At 42.3% G+C, this 20,775-nt stretch overlaps 3 protein-coding genes across 7 annotated transcripts in view; 1 reads left to right on the forward strand and 2 right to left on the reverse strand.

Moving 5' to 3' along the window:
* The window catches only part of LOC126521268 (midasin), a 386,114-nt gene extending 383,724 nt beyond the window's left edge, over window positions 1-2,390 (reverse strand). Inside the window, exon 1 of the mRNA XM_050169921.3 lies at window positions 2,130-2,390. Within this exon, the coding sequence (XP_050025878.1) occupies window positions 2,130-2,258 (129 nt within the window). The 5' untranslated portion in view covers window positions 2,259-2,390. The remainder of the gene's footprint in view (window positions 1-2,129) is intronic.
* On the forward strand, window positions 1,103-17,125 carry CPT2 (Carnitine palmitoyltransferase 2). 3 transcript variants are annotated; one of them, XM_055065884.2, is made up of 12 exons: window positions 1,103-1,725; window positions 2,791-2,979; window positions 3,431-3,642; window positions 4,566-4,625; window positions 5,561-5,664; window positions 6,709-6,842; window positions 9,559-9,764; window positions 11,861-12,134; window positions 13,257-13,450; window positions 13,842-14,011; window positions 14,600-14,819; window positions 16,426-17,125. In XM_055065884.2, exons 2-12 carry the CDS (start codon window positions 2,798-2,800, stop codon window positions 16,746-16,748), a joined length of 2,079 nt encoding a protein of 692 aa, XP_054921859.1. In that variant the 5' UTR covers window positions 1,103-1,725; window positions 2,791-2,797; the 3' UTR covers window positions 16,749-17,125. The 3 variants fall into 3 exon arrangements, with proteins under 3 accessions (XP_054921859.1, XP_054921860.1, XP_050025863.1); XM_050169906.3 differs by lacking the exon at window positions 1,103-1,725 and adding an exon at window positions 2,495-2,687; XM_055065885.2 differs by lacking the exons at window positions 1,103-1,725; window positions 13,842-14,011; window positions 14,600-14,819 and having other exon boundaries at window positions 2,493-2,979.
* The window catches only part of Itpr (Inositol 1,4,5,-trisphosphate receptor), a 154,733-nt gene continuing 151,016 nt past the window's right edge, over window positions 17,059-20,775 (reverse strand). For all 3 annotated transcript variants that reach the window (XM_055065883.1, XM_050169922.2, XM_055065882.1), the window contains one exon: window positions 17,059-19,340. In XM_055065883.1, coding sequence (XP_054921858.1) covers window positions 19,245-19,340 — 96 coding nt within the window. In that variant the 3' untranslated portion in view covers window positions 17,059-19,244. The remainder of the gene's footprint in view (window positions 19,341-20,775) is intronic.

Consider the following 20,775-nt stretch of genomic DNA (forward strand, 5'->3'; position numbering starts at 1 on the left):
GGGAACCCAGTCCGAAACCAATAGTAGAGCCAAATTGGGTCACTGGGTATGCAACATTAGGTGCATGCCAGTCAACAGTTAACCTATTTATGCCAACTTGTGTTACTGCCAATGTGCCACTACTCATCAATGAACCTTCTTCGTTCCAACTTGGGTCACTAAGTACGTGAAACTATTTATGTACTACACTTCAATGAATTTCCTTGACCTCAATTCGGGCCACTGTGCACGTACAATTGGGTATGTGCCGCTCTCTTCAATAAACCTGTTTCATGCCAACTTGGGTCACTGGGTATGTGCAACTAGTTATGTGCTGCTTTTCAATGACAAAAAAAAATATATTTAAATTTCTACGGTGCTGAGCGCAGAAATATTCAGACGATCTTGTCTGAATATATATTCACACATGCGCCATGCGGGGACCTCCCTGCGGTGGCGCAGCATGTCCAGAGAGAGGCACTAGAGAGGAGCCTAGCTGCATACACGCCTCATACACGAAGTGTTTCGGCAGTAGCAATACAGTGTGTCAGTACATTAATTCAATGCCAGTCACATTGATGTTGGTATTCATCTTGAGATGGGTTCTGCCAGATTTTTTATCATATTATTGCCCTAAATCAAACAATTCTGACTTTTCTACTAGGTGTGGAAATTTGCACAGCATTTAAAAATTATGGGGTTTCACGTGCCAAAACCATTTGCAGGTTCGAAGTGGGATAAGACAGTCCAGTTCGTGTAATGCACCAACCTTTATCAGGAGAAACATCGCATTATAGGCAACAAATGGTAACAACAGCTGCTCGAGCTTCGTGATAAGGTTTCCCTGCACGTACTTACACTTAGCTCCAACTCATAACTCATACAAGATCCCTAATAACCTATAATTTCACAAGGGAAGAAGTTTCCAGGCCACAGCAGCTTCCGGCATGATATCCCCGCTCTGTTGTAGCAAGCGATCAATACTTTCTTTTCACAAGAGCAAGTAAAACTGATGATGAACACGAATGCATTCCAGCATATAAGCAACACGTGCACTTGCTTTCAACCGCAGAGCAAATGCCAATTTGCTTGGCCAAATCAATTCAGCACTGTCGCAAGGACCTTGGTTTCCTTTAATGTGATTAGCATTCTTTGTCTTATTCAGTCACTTTGCGTATCTTTCTAGCCTCTTATGCTAATGTAATGACGGAAGTTTTCAACTAACTTGGACCGTCCCGTCATCGTGCTGTAGTCATTCAATCATGATCATGTTGCCATTGTTGTGCCATTGACGTCATCATCATGCATTCGTTGCCTTACTATTGTCATGATTCCGTTGTCGTCGTTTCATAGTCATCATGCAATTCTTGTCACGCCATCGTTGCCATGCCATCATCATCATCATACAGTCGTTTTCACGCTGTTTTCGCACTATCTTCATCATTTCAGAAACGACATTCTATTGTTGTCATACTGCCTTCATCTTTCCATCCACATAATTCCTTCCTTGTCATTTCACTGTTTTACTGTCATTTCATTGGAATCATGCTGTCGTCATTCAATCATCATGAAGCCGCCGTTGTCATGCTATCGCCGTCATAATTCCATTGTCGCCATACCGCTTTCAGAGTTCCGTCGTAATATGCATGCTGTCGTCAAGCGTGTGCTGTCATGCTATCGTCGTCAATCCAGCTTCGTCATACCGTCGTCGTCAAGCCATCGTCATCAGGGTCATGGGCCACCTTGGTAAGCAAGTCCCAGGAACGAGTACGTGTCATGGCAAAGTGACGATACCGCAGGCAGTGTTATGTCGCATATAATTGCAGCAACGGAAATCTCAGAATCACCATACAGATTGTAAATAAAGGTGCCTTCAGCAAAACGATGTGTCGCTACATTGCTTGAAGGCTAATCACATTACGTCGACAGTCATCGCAAGATGAATTCTGTCGGATATCTTTTTTTTTTTTTTTACTTGAGTGGAATTTCAAAACAGTTGATCTGTTCTGACATGAATTTCCAACACGTAAAAAGGGGGTAAACACGCGTGCAATACCAAGGTACGGGTAACATTTCCAGCTGTCAGACTGTTTTGTTTTTGCTTTCCTTTCACAGAGTCATGAGCAATCCAAGGCAGCAAGAGCACTCACCTCTTTACAAAGCCATTGATTGAGCCCCCGGCACGGTTTGCCGATGCGCTCACATAGAATAGAGATTGCACACGTCAAGTCATAATTAGAAAGGACGCAGCCACTCGTGTCCTTAAATCTGTTGGCCATATCACTTGCTCAGTCACGTACACCACTCCGTTCATTCACAATGTGCGCATTTTGCTTTCGAAGTTTCATCACACACGTGTTCTTCGGTTTGCGCCTTTACGAGCATGCGTTTTGCGCATCGTTTTGAGCGCATGGTTGAGCGTGTTTGGCTTGGCTCGGCGTGGCTTCACCAGTATTGTCATATTGTGTCGTGTTTTCGAATCCCCAGCAGGCTGATCCAGATCCGCTAAAAACGAAACTAGAGTGACCTAGCGAAACTGACGCAGAACTGACGAAACCAAGACGCCCGGGCGAAATGGCGAAATCAACAAGGCGCGGCGGTGCCGGTGTTTAACAAACAGGCAAAGTGCAAGCAACCGTGTCTTGACAGTATAGAGGGTGCAGACGTGTAGGCTCCTAGCTCAGAGCTAATCGAGTCCGCGTTGCGGGGTGAGGAAGTTTCCGCGCAATAGTCTGCCTGGTGGATTGTAGCGTTTGCCTGAACAGGCAAACGTCTTTGCAGCTTGCACTATAAAACTGGGTAAACCTGCAGGTGAACCATGGCAGCAATGCAACGAGCATGTCAGTACCGAAGAGCTTCCGACGCTTGCAGTCGCATGTGCGAAGCACGGTACTTATCATTTCCCAAGAAATCCGTGCTGCCAGCCTGTTCGTGCTTACAAGTAAAGATGCGACTGTTGTCCACGTCGCAGCAACGCTTGTCTTCTAGCAGTACGCCTGGGTAGGTCAATCAATCTTTCCTTTAAGTACATTAATTATATTGAAAGTTCACAGCAATCAAATTTGCTGTTTTCAATGCAGGTACGATAAAAGGCCGACAAAAGAATATATATATATATATATATATATATATATATATATATATATATATATATATATATATATATATATATATAATTTTTTCGCCAAATAATTCTTTACTCAAGCTAGCCGAGGCCATTTCTATCGAAGACAGCTAGACAATTTGTGGGCACGCGATATGACTTTTAAGTTAAACTTTATATACACAAGCCATCTTATATATGACATAAATATAGTGTGCATATGTTTATTTGCCTGCTGCAGGTTTGCTTTCTAAGTAAGGAATAAACTAAGCTATATGATTGTGTTTATGTTCCTTCACTAATAGATTACAGTTTTGCTCAATGATTCAGTGCTCGTTGTGGTTTCAGGTCAGTAGACACCACTTCGGCAGAGTACCAGTTCCTGGAGCGGAGTGTCTTGCCCACCATGCATTTTCAGAAGAGCCTTCCACGACTGCCTATTCCAAAATTGGAAAAAACTTGTGAGCGTTACCTGCATGCGTTGGAGCCTCTGGTTACTTCAGAAGAACTGGAAAAGACACGAGCTCTTGTTTATGCCTTCAAGGATAATGAAGGTGCAGGTAAGATTGGCATAATCTATGCTCTCATTTGCATGGTCTTTCTTATGTTAAAATTAATTAGAATACATTGCAAGCTAACGAATTTCGAACACACAATTTTTACTGAACACAAGCTTCATCAGTTAGGAGTGAAACAGCTTCTGGACGACAGATTTTATGACACCAGTGTCACACAGACACTCACTGTGCTCAATCTACACAGTAACTTCAAGCATGATCAAAGCATGAAGCACACGTGAGCATAATAGTGCAGTCACACTCGTTTTCAGTGACCATTGAAACCAAAGGCCATTGAAATCCCTGTGTCTAATTGATTCCTTTGTTCGAGCACACAGTAGGGAGCCGCTGGGACCCACGAAATAAATGGTTCTTGAAAGTGTCCATGTGGTATAACAGTATTGAAGCTAAGTAAACTTGAAAGTTACACTTGCATCAACCAAGCACACCCCAACAGTGCTCATGTGGCGGGTATAAGTCATACCTGCAGTATCTGCATAAGGCGTGCCTGTAAGCTTTATTTATTTCTCTCATTATGCCTTGTTGCAAACAATGCAAGAAAAAAATTTTACAGAATAGTGTTGAAGGGGACTTTCATTGCCATATAACCTGCTTTATGTGCTCAGGCCATTAATTACTTTAACTATTTTAATACCAGCTCTTCCATATAAGTTGCATTAACAATTCCTACATTACACTTCCGCTGCAACTGCAAACATTTGTTAATACAGTTACATGTGAAATTTCCTTGCAGGAATTTTTCAACCCTGTAACACTGGTTATTGTCTCTGGACTTTTCTGTACCTGTGTTCATTTTGTGGTGTAAACTTCCTCTTGTTGCTGGCTGTTACTGGTCAGAAGTTTAAAACTGATTTCTTGGCAATACACAAGCCTCATAAATAAGCACTTGTGATTGCTTTTATTAGAACTGGACCTCCTGCTGAGAAAGAAGGACAAGGCCAACAAGCACACCAGCTACATTTCAGGTATGTAAACACCTTATGGTGGTAGCATTAATTACAGTACACAGCATATCAAAAAGCCATAGTAAGCATGGTCAAGCAATAGTTCAGGAGAGTTTTCTTTTGGGCTAGTTGGTACATAGTGTCAAGAACGAAAACAGCGCAATGAAAATAGCGTGCTGTTTTTATTCTTGAATAGGCCAGCCTTGGAGTGCATGTAGTCTTCGTGCTGAGGTTTTGTTACTTCTGTTGAAAATGGCTTTCTTGCATGCTTCACTTCGCTCTCTGGCACAGCCCATGCCTCTTGCACATGGTTTGGTATCGCCATAAGTCGCAGTGTACTCATTTGTCTATGCAACTTGTTTTTGCCAATTCTGCACATTAGTGACAGTGAGAAAACCACGGAGATATAGCTACAAGTCAATTGAACACTCTGGTTACCTAACGTCACTCCATTTCACTTCTGTGTGCAGATTATTGTCACACACACACACACAAACACTCTACTGAAGACACTAACATGTTTGACAGTATGTTCACCTTGTCACATTCTGTCAACACTGGTTATAAGGAATAGTTTTATTCTCCTGCATTATGTCTGCAGCCAATAACTAACTTGTACATGTGCTTTGAAAAGGGGATTCAACTCTTTCTGTAAAATTTGTTACAAGACAAATGGTACATTATACTGATTAATTATTCTGTATTTAAAAAACTCACTGGATAGTGCACAACGGATCATCCTACCATTACCACTTTGACCTTCTTTCAGTGGAGTCTGCGGGGTCTGGGTACCAAATGATGCAACTTCAATCAATTGAAACCATCAATTGAAACCAGTCAGTCATAAATTATGATAGAAGAGGATATAACCTGTATTAGTCTGTATTAGCAGAACAACCCAATTTTTATGAAATCTTGATTTCTAGTCTACAATGTCGCCACTGTTTCCTTCTCAGGTCCTTGGTTTGACATGTACCTGACTTCTCGAAAACCTCTTCCACTCAACTTCAATCCATTTTTGGCATGGAAAGATGATATGCGGCCTGCATATATGGATCAGGTGAAGTGCACTTCCTGTTGTCAAAATTCTCAGCCCTTTTTTGAGCTGTTCTTCTCTTTTTTTCTTTGTTTTTTGTCTAACACCAGCATAGCCACTTTAATTTATTTCTAAAAGTTAATACGTCTGAGCACCAGCAAAAATGAATAACTGAGATGTCTCCACATTTCATTTGCACAAGCAATATGACTTACTGCTTATGTTTCAGACAGCACAGCTAGAAAATTACACTGTGTATAACAAAGCTTGTCCTTAGTTCCACTTTGCCACACTGTTTCCTGTCTGGACTTTTTCTTTTCCTCTTATCTCTAGAAATATTGAAGTTGCTCATGTCTTAATAATCTTACTTCTGTGTAATTTTACAGCCACCCAGTAAAGTCATAGTACTTCAAGCGTGGAATAATGTGTATTGTGAATTGAAAACATTTTGCTTAACATAAACCTCGTGCTAACTGCCTCCCCTCTGTGCTCGCCTTGTTTGCCAGCGCTAAAATGTTATCCAAGTTTGAATACCAATATGCCCTACATACAGCAGTGCTACATATATAGGTTTCGTTTTAATATAATTTGTACCATAAATAGCTTTTTGTGGTGTCTTGCAGTACATCAGCATTTTGACTGCTATGCAGAGAATAGTGTCTAGGAAGTAAATTCTGTACCTTCAATCTTGAAGCTAGAAAAACAGCCATTTTGTTACTAATCACATGTCACATTTCATGGTATTGCTGGCTCAACTCCACATTTTAATATCTATTCTTTCATGCAGCTACTACATGCTTCGTTTGGGAGGCATATTCAGAAGGGTAAAGACCGCAAGGGAAGGGGGGGAGAGGGAGGGGGATTTACTGATTCTGTAGCTAAGTGGAAGCCACACTTAAAGTATGTGGTTCCTCGGCCACTGTTTTGCCACTCCTGGCATAGGGATTATACTATTTTTATCTGTGCAGTGCAACTTAAACAGGAAAATTTGAGGTTGGATGGACTCATAACTTCATACGAATGGATGTGCTCATGTAATAGATGAATTTACTGCATGATACCTTGCAGACTGTTCGTGCGTGCAACATGGTGATCTCTTCTCTGCGCTTCTTGCGGTCCCTACAAAACAATCAGCTGGAGCCCATGGTGTATCATCTCAATGCCAAAAAGAGCGACACGCAGACATACAGGCGTACCATCAAGTAATGCTTTCTTCATCTAGGATATTAGTACGCCCTTAAAAACAGCAATACTTTAGGTTGTAATTTAGCCACACAACAATAAAATCTTTTCTACAGTGCTGGGCACCCGTGCAACACAATAAATTTCTAGATGATAGTCGGCACTTCTGCTGTGTTGTTTGTCTTCCTCCTTGTCTTCGCTGTACTGTTAGTCTTAACCATGAAACCGTACCAACGTGCCCAGTTTTTTCTCCTTTTCTGTATTTACTTTTTATATGAATGCACATCCGGCACTTTTCTTTCATGAACACCATGCGCATCCAGAGCCTGGTAGCATTCCCAACAGGAAACCAACAGGAAAGTACCGGGTACACAATGTTAAAAGAAGGAGATAGATGTACACGATTGATGAAAGTTATTGTTGTGTGGCAGAATTACACTTTCAAAGGTGCATAATTTTTAGAACTTTTGCATTGCATGGTGCTTGTGGTTGAGTGCACAGTTTTATGTTATGAAACAAACAATTTAGAGAGTCTGATCAGCTGCTGATGTCCTTTTGCTATCTTGGAGCTATTAGCATCTTTTCAGTTTCTACTTCTGGATGTGCCCTAATAGCATAATACGTTTTCTACAAAGTCAGTAGTTGAAGTTTAGAGCGTAGCAATGGCACTTATTTCTTGTGTTCTACTAAAGTGTTATCTTTAAAGAAACGCTAAAGAGCAACACGAAATCAGTTTATGCTACTAAAGTATTTTCCAAACGTCTGTCTTCATTAATTTTGCAAAATACAGTCAATTATTGCCCTAGAAAATCATTTATCACAGAGTGCATGGCGAGTGTTTTTACTGCTTCAGCAGTTAATGCTAGTCCCAAACTGCATTTTTTGTCCTTCCATCCATGCCGTGCATGTGACCAGAGCCTGCACAACTTGTTAAAAAGTTTCCAAAGAGTTGCTGCAGACAGGCATTGTAGTAGCAGCTGAAACATTGCAAATTTGTAGTGCCCAGTGTGGATATATTGAATGTGCTTTCTCAAATGCACTGGGATGACCAAAACGAATGCAAATAATTACTAACTTTAACAAATTGCCTAGCGAAGAAGCCCAGGTGTGTTTGCGATTTGTAAATAATCACTCCAAACGGAAGAATAAAGATATCAGACTGAAACTTTGCATGCATCCAGTTGAGCCACTGCACCATCTCGTAAAGTTCCTCATACGATCGGAAAGAAATAAATAATTAAGTACAGGAATCAAAAATTGCAGCATGGTACCTGCTGGTAGGCCTTGGAATGGACACAGCATGCGGGGAGAATGTGACATCACTCATAATAGAATGGCACACAGTTGCTTGAGTGACAGCACAATGTAGTGGGATAATGTAGGACATCAGCAGCTCAGAAAAAAGAGCATAGCACACGTGGCATGCAGTGGTGGTGTACTGTATGATAGCTTCAGATGCTCACCACACTGAGTATGCCAACCCTTGGACCAGCAATGAATGGAACTACCTTCCTTCTTCTATTGCTACCAACACTGATACCACCACCTTGAAAATGCTGTTGCTGATATTTTGTAACTCCACTTCTCTCTGTAATGCCTTAGTGCCCTGAGAATATGAAAATAAGTAAATAAATGCTGAAAGGACGTGTGCAGCCCAGGGCAGCGCAAAAGTGAGGATTGGATAACTGGGGCGCGATTGGAGATTGTTATTCAAGGTGTGAACACCTTTGTGTTCAGTTTCACTTCACGCGATTGGCTGCGCCAAGTCGTCAGCTACCTGTAAGCAGCCAGGCGGCTGACTGGTGGCTGACGACTCGGTGCGGCTTAGGCGTGAGACGAAACTGAACACAAACTGAATGCACATTTTGAACAGCGATCTCTGATCGCACCCCTGATGCAGAATCCTTGCCAATTGCAAGTAATGTGCAAGATTTACACCACAATAAGTAACACCTTGTGAGCACTAAGTGTTTGTGAGGCAAACATTAACTTCTCACACAGTATTTGATGTCTTTCCTGAAAGGTTGCACACATATGTAAGAATTTTATTGGAACATGGTCTTGGCTTGTAGCGCGAAGTGAACACGGACACAGAAAGGAGCAGACAGGATGAGCACTGTGTCCTGTCTGCTCTGTCTTCTGTGTTCGTGTTGACTTCGCGCTACAAGCCAAGACCATGTTACCTTACCAACCCACCCAACTGTCTATCCTTTTGCATTTCATTGGAACCGTGGGGATTTTTAAAAATCATTAACAGACGCACATGGCCTCAGCCAGACATTTCTCACCATCTCATCTGTGGTGTCATGGGGAGCCCACACAAATTTTGAGGTTGTGTCACCACCAGTCTTTCACCTTTGTCATCTTCAAGCCTCTACTTTTGATAAATCTATTTGCCATTGTGAAATTTTAATGCACCATCCTAGCTTAAAGTGTCGTATTTTCTTTAGTGTCTTATTAAACGCAATAATGATGTGTCCCACCTATGTTATTAATCCTGCGAATTTTTCAGAGATGTCACTAGTGGGAGCAAAGGGATATATATAAGAGAAAACAGGAAAGCTAGTTTACAGTCAACACTTAAGCTGTCGCTATGAGCAGAGCAGTTACTGATAACTGATACTTGGCAATGCTTGTCACACTTGATTCTTGAGAAGTGTGCTTACAGAATCATTGTTATAAAAAAGGATTTTAAAGAGCTCACAGTTCATTTATTCATCACTGATGTGCTTGCAGGATGCTGCCAGAAGCCATGGCATGGTACGCAAGTGCTTTGCTGTGGAAGGCTTACCCTCTCGACATGAGCCAGTTTCGCAACCTCTTTGCAAGCACACGGATACCACTGATTGGACGTGACAAGATTGAGGCGTTTTCAGACTCCAAGCACATTCTAGTTATTCGCAATGGCCACTTTTATGCCCTTCAGGTTTTAGATGACAAAGGTGAGTGCATTAGAGTTTTGCATGGGCCAGTAAAAAACACATTCTGTGGAACTGGCAACAGTGTGGCCCACTTACACAATGTCACGCATAACAATGCACTGCTAACACCAAGCTTTCTTAGCATCATTAAAATGTTTGCTGTTTCAATGAAAAAAAAAAAGAAGTGCTAATTAAATTTTAGAAAGTATATAGCGACTAGTTTACTTATTGCATTTGGAATGCGCCAACCAAATGCCCCATTACTGTATATTTGTGTCTTGTTTTGTTTTTTTAGTGGCAACATTATCTAAGACAGGCACCCATGAAATGAGAGAGCTAAATCTTAGTGTGCAAACAGTGGCTACAGGTTCAACTCCAACTTGCAAGATGTTGCTGTCATTCGAACTGCAGACATACGTCCCGCAATCCCACCTACTATCTTCAGTGTAAACAGAGCAGCTAAGTCCATATTACTGCAACATGGCAAATGGGGAGAGATGAGGACACTACTACCATAAGAAAAAGAGAATTTTTGTTTAAATTTATTAGAACAAACTTGTTTCCTTAAAGCACATTTGGTGCAGAGGCATTTTAGCAAGTTGCTGGTAACAAAAAACTAGTTTTCAGACAGCTTAGCTTATAACAGATTCTCTTTATAATGCCTTAGGACATCACTCAATTTTGAATTGCGTAGAAAGGTTGCTGCATCTAGAACTTTGAAGTGAGAAAGGCACCTAGTCAGCTTGACCATGCACATTCTGCTGGTGTGGCATTCAGGTTGCCGCATTCTCATTGGTTTGCTTTGTTTCATAGCACTTTCAGCTTGCTGAGTTACAATGAAACAGGCTATATAGGTTTGATGCACCTCATCAGTCATTCACCATCCTCCAGAGAAAGAGACAGGTTTCGAACATATTGGTGTGCTTAATGCCCAGTGCACTGTTTCATTTCATAGTTGCCCAAGCACTGTAATGAAGGTATTCTAGTTTTGACAGCATTTCTTTTATGTAATGCCTTTAATGTTGGTGTGTAATCTGTACACAAGTAGACATGAGCTGTTTCAAAATATGCCTAAGGCTACATTTTGCTGAGGTCATAAAAATGTGTGTACCTAGCACAAGTGCATATTATGACGAGGAAACAGTTATAACTATCAGGTTTTTCTTCCGTAGCATTGTGGACATGTAGCACTTGAATGTCATTTTCCATCACAGCTTGATGCTGTGTTTGCAAATACTTTAATTACTGTACTATGTTTATGTAGACTCCCAACATACCGTATTTTGGTGATTCTAAGCACCCCCCAATTCTAAGCACCCTCCTCTATTTTTGCGAATGAATTGGGAAAAAAAAGTTTGCATGCGAATCTAAGCACCCCCCTATTTGTTAGGAAGAGCGCATAGCCAAGACCGCCAAACGCGCTTGCTCGCTCTATCATCGAGCCGGAGCCGTCGGAGTCCCGAGGTGGAACGGCGTCCGCGGCGCGATCTTGCCGCACAGCCGGACTGCAGAGTTGCGCGGACTCGTGAGTGGCAGTGATAGTGACTGAGCATCCGACACAAGCAGTGGGTTCACTGTCTGCACCGATTTTTCTTTTGGATGTTTGCAAAATAAACTGTTATTTCTCGCACTCGTCTCGTCGTTATGTCCCAGCGAAAAGAGGGAGGGGGGTCATTCTGGATTTGTCGAATCTAAGCACCCCCCCTCACTTTGGGCATCGCAATCATGAAAAAAAGGGGTGCTTAGAATTGAGTAAATACGGTACTCCTAATGCAGAGCCTTCATAGAAATTATGGTCATGTATTTCAAGAACAAATAGGTGTCACAGTAGTAAGAAACAGTGGTTATTACCAGAGCATTACTGTAGTAATTTGTATTCATTACAATATTGCCCACACATACCGTCAGGTTGGTAGCCTTTCCATTATTTCTCTTTTTTATCCACTTTTCTTCCTCTTTATGTAGTAGCACGATAATGCGTATCTCGAACTGACCTCTCTGCATTTATTATAATAAGTCCTCTCCTCGTCTAGGATCTACTGCCTTGCATGGACAAGGAAAATAAATCCTTTATTCATGTTCCCCGTTATCGAAGATTAATGGACATTTTGTTGCAGGCAACCTCTTTGGACCTGAGCATTACCAAGCATGCCTGAGTCGCATCATGGCTGACAATCGGCCTGCGCCCGCTGTTCCTGTGTCAGCGCTGACAGCAGCGCCTCGGGATGACTGGGCTAGGGCACGTAAGGACCTCCTGGCTGCCCAGAATGAGAGCACACTGCGGCAAATAGACAGTGCCCTCTTTGTGCTGGTGCTAGACAGTGAGGCATTCCAGGGCACAGAACAGGAGAAGATAGCCCACCATTTTCTTCATGGTCCTATCCATAACAGGTGGGTACACTGGAACTTTGCCAACAAAAGCTTTAGCAGATGTACCATTCACCGGTAACTGCGAGTGCACATCACAAAGCAGGCATGTGCCATGTTTTCCCAGACTCCTTTTCCCCAGGGCAAATACAAATGGAGCATTATAATATTTTATTATAGCACGTGAATTGCCTGTGTGAAAAGCTGCTTTGACACTTCATGCTAAAATCTGTCAAAACAAATTTTGCTGTGACAAAGCTGCAAACGAAGTGTAGAATTTGCCTGGAAATGCCCTAATGATACGACTCACATGTCATCTTCGAAATACAGTTGAATTCCATTAATTCGACCCTGACAGTACTGATGAAACTGGTCTATTTATCCAGCAGGTCAGATTAAACAAGAGTAAAAAAAACAAAAGAAAAAGCCAAAATACACTGCTAATTCGTTAGGTAGTAGTTGCCCAAATCTAACACTTCCCCAAATCAAATGTGCGTGCACTTTCTATGTGTCCAAAGTAAAAAGCATAGAAATTACATTAAAGCTCCTAAACAAATAAGAAATCTAACGTGCACTCGATTTTTTAGCAAGAAAAATGGGCAAGTGTCTAATATGTGTTGCCCAAAGGTGGCCGGTTGCTTAAAGTCAGCTTCGCCACAATATATTACTGTTATACGGTCAAGCAGCGAACGACACATTGTGGTTTTCATTTCGTATCAGACAGCACCATGCAGGCGATTTCCAGCCCAGTATTCCTGGCAAAAAAAAAAAAAAAAAGTGCGCGTTGCAATTGGATAAATACCCTAATCAGATATTGTGAGTTACAGTTGTTGCTTGAATATCTTTCTAGGGCTGACTTGCCAAATGCAAATTATCCAGCAAAAGCCAATTTTATGATTGACATAGCGAAAGTTATGGCTGAGCTAGTTGGAATCGGTTGGCGCAGGACAGGGGTAATTGGAGATTGCAGGATGCTTTCGTCCTGAAGTGGACATGAATAGGCTGATGATGATGATGAACGAAAGTTTAGGCCACAGCTGCCGGCCGGTACCTTCAGTCAGGATCAAATTAACGGAAGTTACTGTAAACGCTAGCAGCAGCCACATTGTAAGTATACTCAGTGCTTTGGGCTTTACATTCTTTCAGGTGGTTCGACAAGTCTTTTTCACTGCTTCTCACAGCAGAAGGGCACGCAGCTATTAACTTTGAGCACTCGTGGGGTGACGGAGTGGCTGTACTGCGCTATTTTAATGACATCTACACTGACAGCACTGAGCAACCTTACGTTCATCCTGGCCAGTCTGCAAACATCAATCCTGAGCCCTACGTACAGCGGCTTGGTAAGTGGGCCTCGTATAGAGCAGTGATATAGCGTGCATTTCATTATGACTGCATTATGTTTTTGTGCCCGTCTCATGACCTTCAAGGGATATTTAAACTGGGTAACATTGCAGAACATCCAGACTTATAAGTGTGTTCAATATTGTGTACTAGTGAACAAGGACCAAAAAACAAACTGACAATGTGTCACATTACGAGGCACACCAATCAGTTTTGAAATATCTTTGCATATGTAACTATAAAATATTCAACTGGTGGCTGACATTGTGTTCTCCTAGTTATAATTGCAACCTGCTTCCTTGCCTTCGAAAGTTAGTTATGGAATTCACCTTTTTTTTCATCCAAACTGCAACAAAATGCAACGTAGCATCTTTTGCTCATCATGTGCAGACTTCATTGTCAATGATGCTGTGAAGGCAGCTGTGCAGAAAGCCCAGCAAAATTACGAGGAGCAGACTGGCAACCTCCAACTAGCTGCTATGGTGCACTCTGGCCTCAGCAGGGACCTCATCAAGCAGAGCAAGCTCAGTCCCGATTCAGTCATGCAGCTCTCTTTCCAGGTATACTAGCACAACCAAGATGGCTGTAATTTGCTTCTCTGCTATCACTAAACATGGCCATGGGCCACAGAGGGACTGGAGTCTCTTAAGAGCTCAAATAACGGACCATTTGCAGAAATGATGCAGTGCATGTGCGAGAAAGGCTGTTTTCCACCCAAAAGCTCTTGACCAGACTATAGCAGAATACAGTACTACCCCCTTCAACCACCTACTACCACCTTCCCTTCCCACCACCTTCCGAACCCCTGCACACCTCTTTACACAGCAGGCAGTGGTAAAAACTATTCAATCGGAACCATACCTTCCCTCTCAGTGGCGATAAGACATGGGGGAATTACAACATTTAATTTTCAGAATAAATCTCAAAAAGCGTTTGTTTTCACACTTCGTTTCTGGGCAAGTGTTTTTTGGTTGGTAAACATCCTTTCGAGGCAGCCAACTTAAAGAATTATACAAATGGTTCATTTAAGATAACTTTGCATATTAATATACATACTTGAGGACAAGTCTTTGTAATTTGAGTCAGAACAAGAAGGCACGCCTGTGCACGCACCGACAAAGTGCCGGCTCTCCTCACACTTTGTGCAGCTGTCCTATTTCCTGGCACATGGAGGCACGGCGGCGACTTATGAATCGTGCAGCACATCTGCTTTCAAGCATGGACGAACTGAAACAGTGCGACCAGCAACAATGGCCACAAAACGTTGCGTGGAGGCACTCAGCTCGGACAAAAAGCTGAACCTTACTCGGCCACTTCTGGAGGAATGTTCCAGAGTCCACAACCAGCTCACGAAGGAGGCTGCCATGGGTATACTGCTGTAGCATATCACATAAATTATAGTATTTGCACAAATGTTATGCGGCTTTCAGTAACGTATCGGCATGAGAAAGCATTTCACATATCATCCGTCAGGCTCATCCATCAGGCGATTATGATGAGCAGAAAAGCCAACCCTTTGATAATTTGTGGGAATGCCAAGAAGCGAGAGCACAACGAAGATTAAAGGAGACGAAAATGCAAAGCGCCTGAAGGGCCCAGTCCACTATCATGATGCATGCCTGTGCGGTCCCATGTGTGCAAAGCAGTGACTCCTATGCGTGCTCATCTGGTTTATCAGAGCAATGGCGACACGTTAGTGCAATGTGTGCCTGTGGCCGTGAGTCTTGCTATACTACAGTTAAACGGTGTAACAAAGTATTGAACTATTTATAATTTCTTGTCCATAGGACATCCTGTATTTAAAACCTCAGTATAACAAAGTGTGCTTATACACAATATTAATATAACAAAATTTCACTGTAACTGCAAAAAATACTGAGATAATAAATGAAAACTTCCACTTGTGCAGATGGTCAAATGGTTGAATTACAAGTGGTTGCTGGTGAGCGCACCTCTCAAATCATGCTCCGCGCGACCAAGAGCGACTTCCGAAGCAGAGCAGCATCATGTTTTGTATAAAATCCAAGTGCGATAAGATCCTATCGCGCCCCACGCTTTGAAGTATGCAAGGGTGAGCCGAGAAGGATGGTGGCTTGGTGACTGCCATCTTCCTGTGTGAGCAAGGGAGGAAGAGAGTGAGCTAGCAGTAATGCAATCAAGCGCATGCTAGGGAAGGAAAAGGGAGGCAGGTTGGTGTGTTTCGCCTTCTCAAGCGGTGCGGCCATGGCTGTACATGGCTGTTGGCACTGCCAAGGGCATACGCAGGCTGCGCACCCAGTTTTAGAGAGGATTTACCACGTGTGCAAAAGTGGGTATGCCGAGATGGCATGGCATCATGTGCTTATGCGCATTTATTACTGGAGGTTGCATAATCTCAAGTTTTGGAGATGCGTTGAAGCGAGAGGCAGACGAAGTATTCTCTCCCCACTGCCGGCGACACTATCAGCCACAGTGGCAGAGTGAATGCCAATGTGCGACTGACTTCGCTTCCTACCACCGATGCAAACACATCGCCGACGCGGCATGAAACTGTATTTCTCGTCACAAAATTAATTTTTTCTCATTCGAATTTGTCTTTCCTGATTGCCTGCTAATTATGAAGATCTTGCAACCCCTTCCATGTAAGAAAAATCCATCAGTGACTACTTATTTGCATAAAAGGTTGAAATTCTATATATAAGAAAACTTTGATATAATGAAGCAAATTGCCAATTTTACCAACTTCGTTATATTGTGGTTTAACTGTATAACGTTTGCCACAGTTGAATTATGTTTAGCTCGTGTTACATCTTTAATGCAAAATAGGTGGATATGGCTTGGAATCGAGCAACCTTCTGGAAGGAACAAGAGAAAATGTGCTTGACCATTTTTCTCGCCCAGTACTTTGACTGGCTGTGCTTGCTTACCTTTTGCATATTTCCAACATCGTTCCTTTCACACAATGTCTGAGGTGTGTCTCTGACTTTACATGCAGGTCAAGGGTTTGACCGTCACTTGTTTGCCCTGAGGGTGTTGGCTGAAGAGAAGGGCCAGGCCTTGCCCGCTATTTATACAGACAGATGCTTCGAAAAGGCAAATCATATTGTCCTTTCAACATCCACTTTACATGGTATGGCGTTCAGTGGTGGTGGCTTTGCACCTGTAGTACCAGATGGCTATGGCATCGGCTATGGCATGGTGGATGACAAGTTAGCAGCCCTGGTCAGTGCTTACAGCCCCCATCGAGATGCCAGGAAATTCTCAGCATGCATGGTTGAGGCTTTAGATCGTATTTGTGTTGCCATGAAGTGCTCTTAGGGAATGAAAGAAGTGATCATGATCTTTACATGAAGATCATGAGATTGGGTGCTGCATTCCTCCTAGTTCAGCCTAGGTTTAATTTCAACCAGTAACGAGGATAAGGAGCTTGTGCTACTTGAGCACCTTCTCTATTTCTTGCAAAACATGGTATTTATAATTATGCGCAGAGAAAGAGGTGTACCGTATCTTTCAGCATGGCAGCTACGGTTTCTGTAAATCACTTGAAATCACAGTTGAAATTTGATTATGGACCAGTGAAAGCTATCAGATGCTTAGTAAGATATAGTAACACGCTTGAGCACAGACATACATACATGTATATATTGATGTTTTGTACACTTGATAAAAGACAATAAAAGGTATTTTCTTGATCAGTGTGCTGTAATAAATACCAATCTCTTTTGTTCACTGACTAGTGGGGGAAAGAATATGTTACAAAGTGTAGCTTTAATTTTGTATGCATGCATGGTAATTTAGGTTGCTCGCATAAGAATTTTTGCAGCAACTGCGGAAACTACGGACACACATTCTGCAATCAGAAATGCACTTCTAATGTACTTAAAACATAAGAACTGAGCAAAAGTTATGGCTGCAAATTATGAAGTGCTTGTGGGAGGCAATTTAGGCTGCAAACATAGGTGCCACAAACTTGCAACGTTCAGGGCTGAAAAACTTCAAGAACAAAGCCTGTAATGGGAAACACAATGCACTTTTAACAAAAAATTTATGGGCTGCGACTTCTGTGAAAAAAACAAACTACCACAAAACATGGCCATACAAAAAGTAGGCCAATGTGCTTCGGGCGCACATTCTGTTGAACGCTGCAACTCTGAACTTTACTACACATGTTCAGGCTTCATGGCAATAAGCTTTTTCACAAGTTCTACGTCCATTAATCGTTTGACACCAACAATGCGAGGCCATCACTCTTCTCTTTTTTTTTTTTTTTTTTCACTTGCCACACCAGGCCCTGACTAAACAAACAAATGTGTACAAGTCAGTGGTAGCAGTGAAAGCACCTATTGCAACACATTTAACCACGCACTTGGTAAGAAAAACAACAGGAGAAGTAGCTGTGAGTGAACTGCAATAGCAGTTCTGCTGTTAATGCCTGAGTAGCACCTTTCACACAACACTGCCATTACTGATGCTTGTAAATTGCACCATACTACTAAAAGTGGTATCAAATGTTAAAGCCATCCCAGATGATAAGTATTTGTTCACACATTTGTTAAAATTTCTATGCATTAGTGCATCCAAACTACCTTTAAAATAAAGATGCAACAAGTAATGTAGAGATGCACCAACAATCTAAATATATAAAGCGGCATACCAGTATAAAACCATCATATATAAGTGTGTAAATGTGCACTGGAAAAAACAAGTGTAAGAAAGAACACAACTACACATTAAATAGCTAAAACAAGAAAACCACAGACAAGTAAACACTGTAGGGCCAACTGGAGTCACGGAAGCATGCGAAAAACCTCCAACCGGCAGCAGCAGGACTCTGGCAAGGTAGACAAATTGACTCTCCCTCTTCCTCTGTTTTGAATCGAGGAGCATGTGACGCAATGTTTTGTTGCTGGTGCATTTTGCCGTGTGAAAGTTACATGTTAGATTTCCAGTAAATTTCACCCCAAGGGTGAAATGATGGCCTGAGCCATCATTTCACCCTTCACAATGATGGCCTGAGCCATCATTGTGAAAAGTGTGCAAAGCAAAAATCTGTTCAATATACAAACACCGCCTCCCACAATTACACTTAATACAGTTTGTCACAAGTCACAAAAACAGCAAAAATATTGCGTTATGTGGTAACTGCGGCAAGAAGCTTTGTTTCGATCACGGTACATGGGTTAAGAAGAGCATATCCGCAGACTAATAAAGAATGCAATGCTCGCATGACAACGGCAAAAAAAATAATAATAATGTTTTTGTTTCATTAAAAGAGGTGAGAAAAAACCCACATCAAAAAAAGTGGCGACTGCCTTGTTCTGCTTCACGGCAGGCACCACTGTCAATGTGAGAAGTGATCACAATGTCCTATTTGCACAATTGTATATGCGTGCAGCACTGGTGGGAATTTGTGCCACTCTTGCTTCTTATCTCTTAAGTGTAGTTGCGCTTGACACAATACTGAAAAAAGCCAAAAGAAGAGTTGCAAAAAGGTGCTGTAGTGACTGCTGAAAGACTCATCCAGAATATTTTTTGTGCACTTTGGCAAGAGGGAGGAAAATGTGGCCCCTTTCCTTCGCAGATGTTCCAAGTGCAATGAGAGAGCTGAGTGGTTCTTGTGGCCCTTGCATACACAGCTTGCCGTGTTGATGGAAGACACATAGTCCGTTTTACTTGGCCCAATCTCGTGATCACCACCGGGGCAGTGACATAGCAAGCACACTTCATGCTGGTGGCCCAGCCAGGCTCACTGTGCATGGTGACCTTCTTTGTGAGGAGAGCCACTTGTTTGTTTGTGTGTTGGCAGCACGAGAGTCAATGCATACTCAGACTGGCAGTGGCAGCCAATGGCACCGAGTTGGGATGAGCTAGAAGTCCCAGGCGCTGCTTGTGCTTCCGCTGCTCTGTCATCTGCATCACACATACAATGAAATGGTAGAATGCCTCTGCCAAGGCTGACATGGAAACAGACATCAAGACTAAGGGAAAGTGTGTTCTGGTATGTAAAATTTTCAAATATGTACAGTCAACTTCCGTTAATACGACGCTGACGCAGTCGACAAAATTGATCGAATTAAACATCAAAAATATAACCACCACAATACACCACTGATTCATTTGGCATTATTTACTCGAGTTTACCACGCCTCCACTGAAACGCGCTAAATTTCTGTGTGTCCGAAGAAGATAACTAATGCCTTAATAATCAACTTAAATAATAACTTAACAACTTAGAGCTTCTAGCCAAAGTAGAAATATTGTGCGCACCTAATTTTTTTAAATGGTGGCCACTTTTCTAAAGTCAGCTCCGCCGCAATACAGCCATGTTATGCAGTAAATAGTACATGCCGCAAAGGGGGTTTTGGTTTTGTATCCGACTGCACCGTGCAGGCAATTTTCGGCCCTACTTCCTCGAAAAGCCAGAGGTGCCCGTTATAATTGAGTAAATACCATAATCAGACATGCTGAGCTACCGTCATTGCTTAAAAATCTTTCTTGGCAGGCCGAAAATAGGTGTTGATGGGGGTTACGCCTTCACTGTCCCCTAAGCTCCGCCATGACAGACGCTGCCACTAGACCGGTCGTTATTGGGGTCACCATGTGGGTCAGGCCTGTCCGTGCGGATTGGTCAAGTTCAAGTTATCCGACGAACACCAATCTTAGGATCGAAATAAACATTTCAAGCACTGCACAGGCAAATTTCGGCCCTACTTCCTCGAAAAACAAGAGGCGCCAATTAGAATAGAGTAAATACCATAATCAGACATGCTGAGCTACTGTCACTGCTTAAAAATCTTCCTTGGCGGGCCGAAAATAGGCGTTGACGGGAGATGATGCCTTCACTGTCCCCTAAGCTCCACCATGACAGACGCTGCCACTAGACCAGTCTTATTGGGGTCCCCATGTGAGTCACGCGGGTGAGTGCGGATTGGTCAAGTTCGAATTATCCGACGAACGCCAATCTTAGGATCTAAATAAACATTTTGGCCCATAGAAATGCATGGGTGCCGGCCAGGTCCTGCGCTCAGGATTGAATTAACTGAAAAGCAGAATTAACAGTAGTCTACTGTGTGTGTGTGCGTTCCCTTAAGTATTCAAAATAACTCCTGCTCATTTATGCTCATCTTATTCCTGTTCTACCGAGCAGCGTTTATTTCCTTTTCCTAAATCTTAAATTCTGGGCACTCCTTTGAAGCACTTAAATTTCTTCTCTTGAAAGTGCTTTGCCATGTGTCCATAGGCAAACCTCACAACTACATGACTTGAACACACAAAATTTTGTGACAAGTTCAGTACATAAACTCACAAGCACATATTCCAAAAAAATTCTGTTTTCTGCACGTTT

The sequence above is a fragment of the Dermacentor andersoni genome, chromosome 6, assembly GCF_023375885.2.
Source record: "Dermacentor andersoni chromosome 6, qqDerAnde1_hic_scaffold, whole genome shotgun sequence".
Taxonomy (NCBI): Eukaryota; Metazoa; Arthropoda; class Arachnida; order Ixodida; family Ixodidae; genus Dermacentor; species Dermacentor andersoni.